Raw genomic sequence first — 15,255 nt, 5'->3', positions numbered from 1 at the left:
GTCATCTATTTCCTTTTTATTATAGCCTCTCTTCTTAAAGTCATTTTCCAGTAAGGTAACTGCTTCTTGTAGGCCCTCATCTGTATTGTGGAGTCTGCTCATCCTCATAAATTGCCCTTTAATTACATTCCAATAAATGTGGGTGGGGTGCATACTACTTTTATGTAGTATACTGTTCTTATGTGTGGGTTTCCTATATAGACCAGTAACTATTTCTTGTAATGAATTTTTGCATACTTTGACATCAAGAAAATATATTTCTTTATCTGAATATTGAAAGGTGAACCTTAAAAAGTCAGCTGTACTATGTAGATAGTTCACAAATAATTCCAACCTATCAATATTGCCTTCCCATAGCAAAAAAACATCGTAGACAAAACGTGTGTACCATAGAACCTCATTATAAAAGTCACTACCCTCTGACAAAAAAATAGTCTCCCAAGAAAGCAATGTTAAGTTGGCGTAGCTATTGGCACATGCTGTGCCCATAGCTACGCCAACCTTCTGTAAATACACCCATTCATTAAAAATGAATATATTGTTGTCTAGAATAATTTCCAATAGACTGCAGATCAGTTCAGTTTTAATATTACTATACACATTTTTAGTGGTGAGCAAGTCACGAATCCTCTCAATCCCCCAGTTATTGGGAATCACCGTAAATAGTGACGCTATATCCATGGTAACAAAGATGAATTCGCTCTTAATATTTTTCATTATTTCATACAAGGATTTAAGAAAGATTTTTGTGTCTTTTAATACTGTATCACATCCTTCCAATACAGGATGTAGGCACTTCTCAACATATATAGATAGGGCTTCAGTAGCCCATCCTCTGCTAGAAACACTAGGTCTCATGGGAGGACAATGCATGTCTTTATGAACTTTTGGTAAGCCGTAAATTATAGGAATAATCGGAAACTCAACATTAAAATAATTAAACAGTTTCTCAGTAATGTAGTGTGAAATGAACAAATCAAAAATGAAGACAGATACTCTATCCATAATAGCCTTATCTTCCCTGTGTTTTAAAGGGATTTATGCCTTGTTCCGTAAGTTTGTTGACAATCACTGACTAGGATATTGTATCAAATCCTTTAGCCAGATCCAGGTAGGCAGTATGCACTACTTTCCCTTCATCCATTGCCTTAGTGACCTTTTCAAAGAAGTCCACCAGGTTCAGAAAGCACATCCTTCCTTTGATAAAGACAAACTGGGATAGATCCATTGTCTGGAGGTCTCCTATGTCCTTGTTAATAATTTCCATGATAATTCTTTCCATGGCTTTGCAATTAAGACTAGTCAAACAGGTGTGTAGTTTCCAGTATCAAAACAATATCCAAACACTGATATTCAATGCACAAATCGGGATCTGTTGAAGGTCCTTCCTTATAATGGGGGATAACTGTCTCTGTCCTCCATTCTCATGCCATCATTTTTATACCTCCAGTATGCTGGAGCCTCTAGTGGGTGTTTTCATAATTTGGTCAAGGGTGTTTGTACTTACAAATTCCAGGAATCTCTGTGCCTGCAGGTTTGAAGCCATTTAGGATTCCAGGTCTATAGAGGGGTAATTAAAGTCTCCCATGAGTAGGGTGTTAGGTTAGATGATAAGTGTCTCCAGTAGGTCCAAGTATGCATTGCGAACTTCTTGGGACATGGAGGGTGACCTATAGCTGGCTAGGATATAGTACAGGATTCTATCTCTGGTGATCTGCACTTGAGGAACTCCAGTGCATCATCCTGTTTGACCAACCCAGAAGCATGCTTGTCATTGATGTAAATTAAGACACCTCTACCCGTAAATCCTTGAATGTGCAGCTAATGGTCTAAAATTATTCAAGGCACTGAAACCTTACACTTCCTGGGTACTCTCTGCTTCTTTAAACCATGTCTCAGTAACTGCAGAGATATCTGATTCTTGAGTGTGAGAAGAGCTTGGAGGGAATTTAAAGTTATTTGAAAGTAATTTCTTAAGTCATCTACTTAACAGTTTCTGGAATTGCATCTTTCAAGTTGTTGTGCTTTCATCACTGAATGGAAATTGCGTTTATGGTGTTGTCTGAATGTAAATGTTCACATACATGTTGTTATTGTTTGTTGAATACGTTCAAGAAAGTCACCTCTTGAATGAAGCTTGAGAGGTTAATTTTTTAAATCTGATTTGTATAACAAATGGTTATGATCAGAGACCTGATTGTTATTTGTTATAATTATTGTGGAGTTTTAACTGCCCCAATTTACTACATGTTACAAAAAAGTGGCAGCACATAGTACAAACATCATCACCCTAAATGAATTGCAAAAATTATTTTATTTAAAATAGCTTTATTAGGTATTGCATTTATTAATATACACATGTATTACTTTCTCATGTAGTTAGACAGCCAAGCAGCTGTCGTCATATGACTCAACAAATTATTTTGTTTAAAGAATCACTATTAAGAAGTATGTTTTTTAAATAAACCAATTATTATTTGCCCGTAAAGCATAGTGAAACAAGAAATTCTCTTCATTCTGAAAGAATCATCAGAAGCATCTTATTTAAAATATCAGTGTTTAGAATACACCTATTATGTATATATAAGCTTACACTTGGTTTGAGGGAAATGTTAACTGTCACATTTTGATGAGTACCATTGATTTGATTAGCGTTTGTTTAACATAACAATATTATTATGTTATAGCTGCACTTTGATGGTCTTGGGAGCATTAAAGGGTGTTAATGTGATGGTGCCTCTGTTGACCATTGGATGAACTACTGGTCGTTATCACAGTGAAGCCATTGATCTTGGGACAGTACTGTAGGGGTGATTTTCCATTTTAAGGGTGATTTCCCATTATGTGCACTGTGGTGTCTGAGTCAGTAAATCTAAAACTACACAAGCATGTGATCAGCATTTTGCAGAAAATACACAGAAGTGTATTTCAGAGTTTTCAATTACTGGGAAGCCACTGTATATGTTTTGATACTTCAACTCCAGATGACTCTATTTATGGGTAGTATGTCAGACATTTTTTTATAAATGTGCGACATTACTATTTGCCCACGCAACACAAGCCAAACAACAATCTTCATCCTTAATAAGCCACTAAAATATTTTATGTAAAATATCACTTTTAAGTATTAAGTTTGTAAATATACAAATGTACTAAACACAGTGAGATACCCACTTTATTTTCTCTTATAAAAATTCAAAACTTAAAGAAACAGATCAAAGAAATACCAAAAAAAGTGATATTAATACTTTAAAACAACAAAATACAAATAAAAAAAGTTTGAAAAAAATTTAAATATATAAATGTATTACTTCTCTGTACAACGTAGTGAGGTTAACAAGTATCTTCACCCCAATTAATTACCAAAAATAATTTATTTATAATCATAGGAGATTACTAGCCTATTGACCTGGAGGTCATTTTAAGCCTAGCCATTTCAACCCAATTTAATACCGTAGAGGTACTAGTCAGTACCCAAGATTGCATTTAGTGATGACTGTCCATGTCCAGGAAGGTTGTGGGTGCAATCCCCGGTAAGAATTTATGGTGCCCCATTCACTCATCCAGGTTCCTCTTGAACAGTGTCATAGAGGTGCTCTGTTTCACATAAATTGGTAGCCTGTTCCAAAGACGTGGCAGTTGCTGCGAGATAAATCTGTCCCACCAGCATGTCCTATTTAAGTCACAGGCTATATTTAAGTCCCTAGGACAAGTAGACATAGACTCATTTGATTTACGGATATCCAATAAGTTCATTAGGTTTGGGTCTTGGGTTGCACTGTAGGCCAGGCATAAGTCTCCCCTAAGAAGTCTATACGTTATGAAGTATAGTGACAGGGATTTTAGTCGGTCCATGTAAGGCACATGCTGGAGGCCCTTAATTGTCTTTGTTAGAAACCTCTGAGGTCTCTAATTGCTGTAGATGCTTAGTATGGTACATACTGAATGGGGTGTTATACTCAATTATGAGCCAGATAAGTGCCGAGTATAGGGAGGTTATAACTTCTTTTGCTGTCAAGGTGATGCCTTTACTAATCACGCAAGCTACATGGAAAGGTTTCCTTACAATGGTAGACATGTGGTGGTCGAAATTAAGGTTGTGGTCAACCTGTGATCCCAGGTCCCTTACCATTTCATGGGTACTTAGGGTATTGTTATTGATTTGATAGTGTGAAGGGATATTGCTTGTGCCAAAGGGAATTATGATGCATTTCTTTGCATTCAGTTTGAGACCACGACTAATACACCAATTGTTGGTCTGTGTGAGACCATCCTGGAGTATACTGACATAATTTGGGGATTCAATGATTGCACCTAGTTTGCAGTTGTCTGCAACCTTGGTCAGCCACCTTGGTCAGCCACAATCCTTTAGTTTTGACCTGAACTTCTGAGAAGTATATACCAAACAGTAGGGGGCTCAGCACTGACCCCTGTGACACCCCGCTGGTAACAAGTCTGCTGGTTGATGTGGAGTCACCCACTTTGATAGTGTACATCTGGTTTGTGAGCCAGTTGGCAACCCATCTTACAATGAAGGGGTTTACATTCAGTTTAGTAAGTTTTTCAGTAATGCCTGAATGTGGGATTGTGTTGAAATCCTTTGCCATGTTGAGGTATGCTGTGCACAGATTTGCCCGCATCAGTGGCCATGGTCACACATTCAAAGAAACCCAGAAGGTTTAACAGGCAGGATCTGCCCTTCATGAAGCCGAACTGGGTAGGGTCCAGGGTTAGGAGGTCAAGTATGTCTTTATTTATGAGATCCATAATGATCAGTTCCATGGCCTTACAGATGAGGCTGGTCAGGCTTATAGGTCTTTAATTCCCCAGGTCTGTTTCTAGGCCATCTTTGTGGAGAAAAATAACTGTATCTGTTCTTCATTCTGCAGGAGCAAGCCCTGTGGTTAGGCTATGATTGAAAAGGGTGCTTAGTGGTGATGCTAGTTCATATTTTAGCATGTTTAGAAGTGTTTCTTATTAAGTTTTTAAAGTTGTTGGTTGATTAGAGCCGCACTTTGCCTCTGACTACTGTTTGTATTGTGGTGTGAAGTCTTAAAACTTGGGCAGTTTGTTTCCCTTGCATTTCCATTGTAAATTTGTTGTGTATGGCAGTGTAGAGTTAAATTACTTATATCAGTAAGGCTTGTGTGTAAAACCCTTACTTAAATGAGTTTGTTATATAGAGGTTCCTTTGTATGAAATACCATATAACAATCTATACGTTTTTGAGGATAATCACTGCTTCATAAAGTATTATTACACACACGTGCATACGTGTGTAATTTATATGCATATGTGTGTATATTGGTCTATACACACCTTACACATGCGTGCACACACACATGCACAGAGTAAAACACATTCATGTACCAGTTGATTACAGGACTGAATATTAATCTGCATAAGCTCATAAAAGGAGGTATTTTCCTTCCTTCTTTGCTACTTTCCTTCAGACAGTTTTGTGTAGAAGTTTTTGGGAAAAAAACTGTCAACAGAAGATTAGAAGACACTGACTTATGGTTTTGGGGAGCCATTCTTTTTATATTTCATTTTTTAAGCTGATTCCCCCATCCATAAAACCTGTGTCTGTACTCCCTCATCCCATGTTTATCCACCTCTAGATAATGCCGTTGTTCCTCATGGGGTATCTCAGACATCATCCTTTGCAATGTGAGCTATCTAACTCCTCAGGAAATTGACTGTTGACTCTTCATTAAGCTCAAGGAATGAGGGATCCTATGGAAGTTGCAAGTGTGGCTCGAGGAGCTGTCATTCCCATGGCAACGTCTGACAGTTCCTTGCTGTGCGAGTGGCTAGTGCAGTAATGTTAGGCCACTGTCACCATTGCCTTGTTAACCAAGATGTCCTGCAAGGCTTGTGGTCTCTGTCAGACTTTTCCCCAGGCATCAGTCTCCTTCAACCCTCACTGTCAGGAAGGGAGATGCTGTCAATCACTTCATCTTATTCCTGTGGCCAACCCAACCAGCCGCCCAAGTCATTTCCCAAACTCGGGATGCTGGTGGCATAGATGACTGCCTTGCCTCTGTACCGCTGGGGTTGAAAGCCATTCTTTTTTTCAAAATGCAACTTCTCAGGTCAGAGAAATTCAAGCAGAGAATTTCAAAATGTGGCTTTCCTGTTATGAATCTGCAGAAAAAAAGGAGAAAAGCATAATCTTGTTTTTTTTTTCTTTTTTTTTTTTTTTTAAAGAGAAACGTGCTCACCAGTTATTATGAAACCCATGTTACCAGAAAATCATGAGCACAGACACCTACTACAGTTTCAGGACAGTTATTCATTTAAAACTCTGAAATTTTAGGTCACTTGTTTATTTATTTAGATTTTATTAATTTGTAGCATGACATGGTTGCATGGGCTTTCTTACTGGTCTGGTCTAGAAGACATTGTAGTACTGATTAAAGCTAGTAATTGCTTAGAAATTTAACTGCATTTCTTGTTCACCAAATAAGAAATAACAATAAGATTAACATTCAGTCTAGCTAGTAAATTATGTCCTCCCCAGGTGATAGTCACGACAGGGGACATTTTCCTTTCTGCAGAAATGTAATCAATACATTTGTTAATGGCAGAATGTTGGACTGAAAATGTTAGTAATAGTGTAAAAATATTTATTTTCTGTTTACTTTTCTTAAGAAACAGCAGACTTTTTCCCTCAGGGAACAAAGTGATATTTATGCAGTATGCCATATACCAAGATCCTTCTATGAATACAGATTCACAGTGTGACTTTTAACAATATATTTTATAGATTTGAGGTAATAACCTCAGTGGTAGAATAACATTTACAAGAGTTTGGCTTTAATATGCAAGATATTAATTGAATCTCTAAATTATGTGTATGTAGGAGTGACCCATGAACTGGCTAGCACCTTAGACCTGTTGCCCACCATTGCTGCCTTAACTAAAGCCAAGCTGCCCACAGTACACCTTGATGGTTATGACTTAACAGATCTGCTGTTCCAGGGACCAAAGGTGAGTTAACATTTGCTTGGTTATATTTACTTTAATATTTTTTTTTTCTGTGTTTGTGGCATCTCCACCTTCCCAGTGCCATGTTACAATGCAATGTGCCTGTATTACTCTTCTCTTGTAGTTAGGTTATTTGCATGTCTACCCTATAATAATAATACCAATAATAATAATAATAATAATAATAATGTGTATTATTATTATTATTTATAAACACACAAAACTGTAATCAGAATAACATGAAAAGACATTTGGAAGAGGTCAGTGTTCTTCGCAGGAAAAAAGACTGCCCCTTCTTTCTTATTATAATGTGCGTATCACTCCAACATGGGTAGGGATGTTGACTGGCTGCCCCTTCGTGATTGTTCCTGTCTTCCTGTTTGCTGCTCCCTATTTGGTCATCACTCTATAGATCTTCATAAAGTATTCCCCACAAACCTGGCTTTCCTTTTATGCACTGGGTGAACTGTCAAAACACAGTGGGGAGAAACACAATTCATCAGATCTGTTCTGCTGAACTGTATTTTTAGAAAAAACTTATGAGTGAGAAGGACCTCCTGATCCTGGATTTTGGGGAAAATTCCTCTCTCAGTCTGAGGCTGCAGCATCTTGGATTAGGTTGCATCTCTGTTATAGGGCTTTTTTCAACCTGCTGTTCTCTGTCTGGCACACAGTGGGCTCTGCAACTTATCCACACACCCTTTTCCACCCTCCTATATCTCCTTTCTGGCAGTCCTGAACATATGCCTTCACTGGACAAGCTCCTTGACTTCTTTGGAAGCCAACTTATAGCTTAATTCTTAAGAACCTGGGACTGATGACCAAATGTGGAGCAGCAGACAGGGAGGCAAGAAAAGTCGCATAGTGTCAGTCTGTAAGAATAGTTAGCTATGGAGACGTGACATGCAGTGACAGCAGGATGTAGTGTCACTTCCCTAAATCGGTTGCTAGCCTGTAAAACTCCTGGTTTCCCATAGACAGGAGAATTGGCCATTAGTTGCTTAATATCTCCTCCAGTACTAGCAGCCCAAGTCTGCTAGCAATGGCACAGGTACCAACATTGCCAGTGTGTGTTTTGACACAGCCATTTATGGGGCTTTTTTAAACACTGAATGAATCTGATGAAGCAAATTCAGTGAACTGTGTTTTGGCGTTGCATTTCAGTAATTTGTCACATTCTACCTTCTAGAATAGGGTTTGCATTGTAGTTGTAGCCTTATTAACACCTTGGAGAATGGAAAGATCATCAAAGCATGCATCAGATCTGCACTTTTTGATTGCATTCTGCAGTACCCTTCAATAGGATTTTTAACATCTGCTTAGTGAAAGAACAGCCTGTTATACTGTTTTACATTTAATCTTTGACACTGTCCTGTTTTAAGGATATCCTGCTGGAAAGATTTCATTTTTTTTAACCCTGTGCTTCATTGTATCTGCCTAGCAGGAACTTCAGACTGTTTTTCTACTGGAGGTCGTGCTTCAAATCATGCTTTGAAGAATGCATTTCTTGCTGACATTTTATTTTTGTATGGTTTATTCTGTTTGGCAGACTTATTTGAATTTAAGTCTTTAAGATTTAATGTATTGTAGCCAGCCCAGTGACACAAAAAATAAAGTCCTGACAACAGGCAAGTTCAGGCATCTGATTGTGCTTGGAGGGAGGATGGGTGTACCTATCGTGGTGGGTGGGACTGTGACAAATCCATCTCTGCTGGACTCTGGTGGAGGTCAGAACTCAGAGAGATGGTGGCAAGTTGGAGTGGACAAGAAGATGTGATGCCCATATATTACAAACTGCCCTGTACTGAAAGACACAAAATAAGCATTTTGAGAGAATAACAGGATAAATCTGTGCAAAAATAGAGAGAAAAATAATTTTCAGAATTACTTTCTCCTCCCTCATTAATGGCAGACACATTGGTTGTGTGTTATTATTGTAACAGCTGTGTTTTATTTCAGGGTAAAAGCAAGAGGAACACTATGTTCTATTATCCAATAACACCATCCAAGATCCTTGGAATGTTTGCAGTTCGGTACGGAATGTACAAGGCACACTTTTTTACTGAAGGTAACCCACTAAGGGAGTGTTGTTTTTGGTTAGAAGCATTTGTGAAACTAAATGTATTAATGCCTAATATTCATTCATAGGGCATTGTGAGCTAAACTGATACTAAAATATTACAATTACACAGTTTTGTACATTAGTAATATTGTCACTTGCACCTGGGTAACAATGAAAAAAAGAGTTAGAAGTATACACAGTTTACATTTAGTCTCTTGCTGTAGCCAAGGATAATTTCTCAGTAGGGAATTCTGTGTGACACTTACCAGACTTTTTCTGGCCTTGATTGATGACAGATCTCGATTAGAACTAAGCCTACAACACAATTATTATGTTTTGAACAGGTCTGTATTATGTCCGTGAAAAATGAATTCGCTGAACTGCATCTACATCGAAAATGCACTTCAGCGAATTTGCTCTTGTGGGGGGGCTGCGCCCACTACACCCCCCCCCGCTAATTATATATACCAACTCTGAGATCACACTACAGTGAGGAAAGAGCAAATCTCCCAATCCTCACTTTACCATGATTTCACTATTATCAATTAGCTGAACTGCAGGCAATATATATATATATATATATATATATATATATATATATATATATATATATATAGATAGATAGATAGATATATGTATATATGTATATAGATAGATAGATATTATTACATTTGTTAACCGGGTATGGCTGACTGGGCCAGAGGCCCATTTTCAGCAGAGACCCGGGGAGAAAAGCTCCGTAAAAATACAAAACAACATATAAAACAAAAAGCATAGTACCAGCAATATATTAGTACAAGAATTACTTTACAATGTCAAGAAACAGAGCAATACAAAATCATGTTGACTAGAGGAGACCAAGGAAGAAAAATTTGACAGTAGTGCAACACAACCAATAAGCAGTAAAAAAAATAGTACAAACAATATAACTGTACAAAGGCAGTAGCAGTAAGAACCAAGTAGCAGAACATATAATTCAGTCAGTGAACTGCACAATTACAGTATTGAGTGAGCAAACTAAAACTAAAATAAAGTTTGCAAAAAGAGATTAGGAGGTAGTTTGAGAAAAAAAGGTAAAAAATAAAAGAGTGGGAAATAGAATTAACCTGGGGAGTGGCATGAGCATAGCCAGTGACTAGTAAGGTGTTCCTTTAGGAGTGGTTTGAACTGGTAATGTGCTGGACTTTTTGTTATTAAGTCTAGAAGCATGTTTCAGATTTTGGCTATTCTGTGTGAGTAGAGGGAGTCGCCATGCTGGTTATGGGAGTTGGATACTTTTAGTAAGAGTTTAATGGAAGATCTGAGGGATCTACTATTAGCATTAGATTGAACTAAAGAGGAGATTGCAGGGCAGTTGGGATGGTAGATTATTTTGTGGGCTAAGGATAGTTGATTGAGAGATAGAAGGTTGGGAAGCTCAAGCCAGTTTAATGTTACAAGAGCCAAGCAATGGTAGGATCTGTGTGGGAGATTAGAGGCAAATTTTGCAATCTTTTGGTAGCATGATTCAAGATTACTGAGGTCAGATTTTCGAAGGTTAGTAAATATAAGAGAGCCATAGAGAAGGGTAGATAGAAGATGTGTGCGAGCAGTTGCTAATAGATAGATAGGTCCATCTGATTACATCCTTGTTTATTGCAAAACTCTTAAATGTAATCTCTCTGTCCTGATAAAGTAAGCAAAGTTATTTTGGCATGTACTGTGCTTGCCAGTTGCTGTAAATGTTGGTATGCCTTCTCAGTATACTGGTGAGTTCATACTGTGGCTGATATAATTGCATTTCTGTATTTCTTAAGCACATATTTAACAAAAAAGTCAACGTTTTCAAATTCAGTTTTGCCATGTACTGTACTGCATGCAAGTACATTTGCTATTTATTTATTTTCTAGTTTGGTAGCTTGTCACTGGTATGGTAACAGCTGTAAGCTTGAATGAATTTTTTATGTGTTTTGGGTAGCTGCACTGATTTCCTGCTTTTTTTTTTAGCTACAAGACTAGTTGCTTTGTTAATGTTTTCAATGCAGTACAGTGGATTCTATTGGTAAGCTGAATGTTGCCACATAATTGGCAATACCCACAATTCTCTAGATGCAATAACTTGAACATTCCTTCTGCTTCCAAAACCTTTTCTGTATTCTGATATAGACTTGCCATTACACTTGTCTTTCTCTTAACCTTTTTACATTAGTAAGATGTTCTCACACAAGTGACATGATCAGGTTTAGTGATAGTTTGGGCCTTTTCTTTAGCACCAGCTGCAAGCTTTTCTCACTCTTTCACTACTGTATTTTGGGTCTAAGATAAAAAACAACTCTGACCCAACAAATTATTGTCACTGGATAGATTCAATAAAGTACTGTTTGTACTAAAATCCCCAGTTTATACTAAGGACAGTGTTGAATTTTTAAGGAAGATATCCCCTATATTTTAGAAACCGGAGAATTATTGGTTGGTAATTGATGTCAAAAGTTTGGACACATCTATTAAGCATGAGGACGGATTGGCAGCCATTTCATTTCACATGGGAGACACCCCCTTCTCTAGTTTTGTGAGGAATTTGGTAGATTTTTGTTTAAAAAATAATTATTTTTACTTTAATGATATTATGTATAGACAAAAGCAAGGTACTGCACTGGGGGCAGCATTTGCCCCTATGTATGCAAATCTTTTTATGTCTTTCTTTGAGAAGAAGTTTTTATTTAATTTGACTTTTATGAGAAAGTATGTCAATTTAGTTTCGTTTTATAGATGATTTGATATTTGTATGTGAAGGAGGGAAGGATGAAGTGGATGAGTTGATATCAGATATGCATAAAAATCCCTTTGGTCTCTCATTTGATGGACTACAAAGAGGTAATAAAGTAGTATATTTGGATCTTATTTTAGAAGGAAAGGAAGGGGGTGTGATTACTTCTAACATCCATAGGAAGTTTGTTGATGGCAATCAATATTTACATGTTACGAGTTGCCATCCACCGCATGTTTTAAAAGCTCTACCCTATGGAGAGTTAGTACGTGTCTTCAGATTATGTAGCGGTAGAAAGTGGCTTGGAGATGAGATGGATCAAACGACTCAAATGTTTTTACAGAGGGGTTATGATCCGGAAATTATGAAACAAGCCTTGAATAGGATTTGGGGTGAACTGGAGAACCATGGGGAGGTACCGAGATTTAGTAGGATAGGTAAACCCCGTAATTTGAGTTTTGAACAAAATGGAATGGTAAATAATGCAATATATTATGTATTTGTTTACAACATTAAGAGTAATGAAGTGAGAGGTTTAATAGAATACAATTGGAAATATTTATTAGAAGCTAGATCTTTGGCTAGTGTATTGACTAGTAAACCCTTGTTTTCATACAAAAAAAGGGGGAGAAATATAAGAGACATGGTGGTACATGGTAGATTCTGTATGCCAAAGGTAAATGTTCCAAGGGTATTCTCAAATAAGGGAACCTTTTGTTGCAAGAGATGTAGTGTGTGTACTAATGTTAGAAACACTTTTAATAATATAAATGGGGTTAAGTTTGTACCTAATGACATTTATTCATGTAGGAGTAGGGGAGCGGTTTATGCATTGAAATGTCCATGTCCTTTTTATTACATAGGGGAGACAAAACGTGAATTTCGCATCAGATTCATGGAGCACATGAGAGATATAAAAAATGGGAAGGACGACAAAATAGTTGCTTCCCATTTTAATAGGGTGCAAAATGGTGATGTGACTTTGTTGGAAGGCACAGTTTTAGAAATTGTGAAAAAAAGTAGGAGGTGATATAAATATACTAAAACAAAAACTGTTATATAAAGAAAGTATTTATATTTTCAAGTATAAGACTTTGATGCCCAATTGTTTGAATAATGAACTGAACTGGAAATGTTTGCTTTAAGAAACAAACATGGTTTAATTATTGGGTGTGTTTGGTTAATTGATTGTTATATAAAAATGAATGTATTTTTTATGATTTTGTCATTCCTTGAAGGTGGAAATACTGAGGCACTAGAGTGTGAATAAAAACAAGTGATTTTATTCTGTTGCTTCACTTTATTGATTTGGAATCTATCCAGTGACAATAATTTGTTGGGTCAGAGTTGTTTTTTATCTTTGAGAAGAAGAAGAGGAGTGTTTGTATTTTGGGTCTAGTTTCCCTCTTTATATGATTTTCCATGACTTCATATTAAACTTAGCTATAAAACAGTGCTAGGTCTCCAGATATTGAAGGTTTTGGCTGTTGCCTCACCTCACTCCTAGCCTTTCCTCACCCAGGACTTTGAGCAGTTTGTTGAAAAACACCTCATTTGATTATTTTTGTTAACTGGATAAGAGACCTACTCTGTTTTAGACCAGGTCACAAAGATGTGATTAAATACAACATGTATATGGACAGTTTAGTACAGCCAATCAGTTTTTTTGGAAGTGGGAGGAAATTAATATGCACAGAGAAAACCCACACTAGCACAATTACATCTTGCAAAGCTCCTCACAAATACTGACCATAAATCATTACTGAACCCAGACCCTGGAACTTTGAGGTAAGGATCTTACCTCTGAGCCACTTTGCTGCCCCTCTTCCCTTAATTCCTAGCTGTAATTCAGCAGTAGGTCTGTGCTGTAAACATTGCTCAGAATAACTGAGACAGTCTGTAGCTGGCTTTGTGACATAACATACATGCTCTCCTCTGATGGGACTTTAGTTTGCATTGTCTGCTGTCTCTTATACAGTTATCTTCTAAATGTTCTTTTCTGGAGCTTAGCCTTGTAGCTTTTCATTTAGACACCTAAGCATTAATTCAAAGGAGCAGCTTTTTTTCTTTGCCTCACCCACGTATTACATTGCACAGTGTGTGTCGGGAAACCAGTTCTAACTCCTGCGATTCATTTCTCTCTTATTTTCTCTAAATATTGCTCGAAAGTTATATCACATGCAAGGATTCGAAGGCAGCTTCCTGCACATTTAAAAGGTATATTTTTACTTAGTTTTGTTTTTTTTAATTCATTTATTTATTTGTTAACTGGCTCTTAGATCTAATAAACATTTTCACTAACTCCTCACCTTGAAAAGACTGTTTTCCCATTGATATACAGCCTATGAACAGCCACATTTAAGGCTGAATACCCCCCCCCCAACTGTGTGTTGCAAGGCTTTCAGTATTATTTGTCTCTCAAAAGCAACTGGAATATATTATGCACTTTCTACGTTACTGAATTCTCCTTCCCACTGGAACCATCAGTCCTCATCTAGCAGCTTCCTTTTTAGGTAAAGAAAAGGAGAACACGTGGAGAAACCAGTCATTTCAAAGTTGGACTTTTGTGAATGCTAAGCTGATTGGTGATGCATGCAGATTAGCATGTGTGTTTGGCAATGGGATTGTGTCATCACTGTCTTTAGGTCCCCCAGTGTCCTATTCTTGCTCCCTTACCCTGGGGTGACTACTATTACATCATCTCCTGGTGTGAATCTTATTTGGGTGGGTCCATTTCTCAAGGGAGAATGAACTTCTTAGTTGGTGCTGCTACTGGTGCCCTGCAGTGATGGCGTGGAATGGACATGTGAAAGGACTGTCATACTATGGTCAGTTAGCTGGAATGCACGGTGGTAATGGCTGTACCTCCCAAGACATGCACACTCCATACAGATGTGCAGTAGGGCACTGTATGGTGAATTTCCCCACTCTGTGATGATCTACACCTTATGAGATCCCCACCCAAATGCTTGCCTTGCAGTTGCCAGTCTCCTGTACTCCTGTTCTCTTTTAGGAACAGACAACTGTAGGCTACTCTAGTTCATCATCCTCCCCTTGGGAGAAGTCAGACACACTACTGACCCCACACACACACACACACACACACATACACACACACACACTCCTTTTGGGCTCAACCAATACCTAAGCTACTAATCAAATCTGGATCATCTAAATCCTAGTTAGGGCTTCATCTCTTTGTATCATGGAGCCAACTACTTAACCCCTTGTTTTGATAAATATGGTATAATATTTTGTCCAGTGGTTATCCCGGATCATCTCAAAGAGGACATGCTTGCATTCCCAAAAAAAAATCACAGGCAATTTTATGAATATAACCTCTCTAATTGTCTGGCAATTTTTTTTTTTGTGATTATGATGGTGGATACATCACATACATGCTTTTATACAATTATCATCAATCCAGCATTACATAAAATTGCTCAATTCCTGCCTT

The 15,255-nt window shown here is 37.5% G+C and overlaps 1 protein-coding gene across 1 annotated transcript in view; it reads left to right on the top strand.

Annotated features, from left to right (window-relative positions):
• LOC122815806 (arylsulfatase A-like) overlaps positions 1–15,255 on the top strand; it is a 351,804-nt gene that overhangs the window by 319,627 nt on the left and 16,922 nt on the right. Inside the window, exons 6-7 of the mRNA XM_044088605.1 lie at positions 6,866–6,993; positions 8,950–9,058. Of these exons, the coding sequence (XP_043944540.1) occupies positions 6,866–6,993; positions 8,950–9,058 (237 nt within the window). The remainder of the gene's footprint in view (positions 1–6,865; positions 6,994–8,949; positions 9,059–15,255) is intronic.

This window comes from Protopterus annectens, chromosome 11.part0, assembly GCF_019279795.1.
Source record: "Protopterus annectens isolate FY-2018-M chromosome 11.part0, PAN1.0, whole genome shotgun sequence".
NCBI classification, from domain to species: domain Eukaryota; kingdom Metazoa; phylum Chordata; order Ceratodontiformes; family Protopteridae; genus Protopterus; species Protopterus annectens.
Note: the sequence above shows the minus strand (reverse complement) of the source record. Positions and strands in the feature narration are given on the sequence as shown.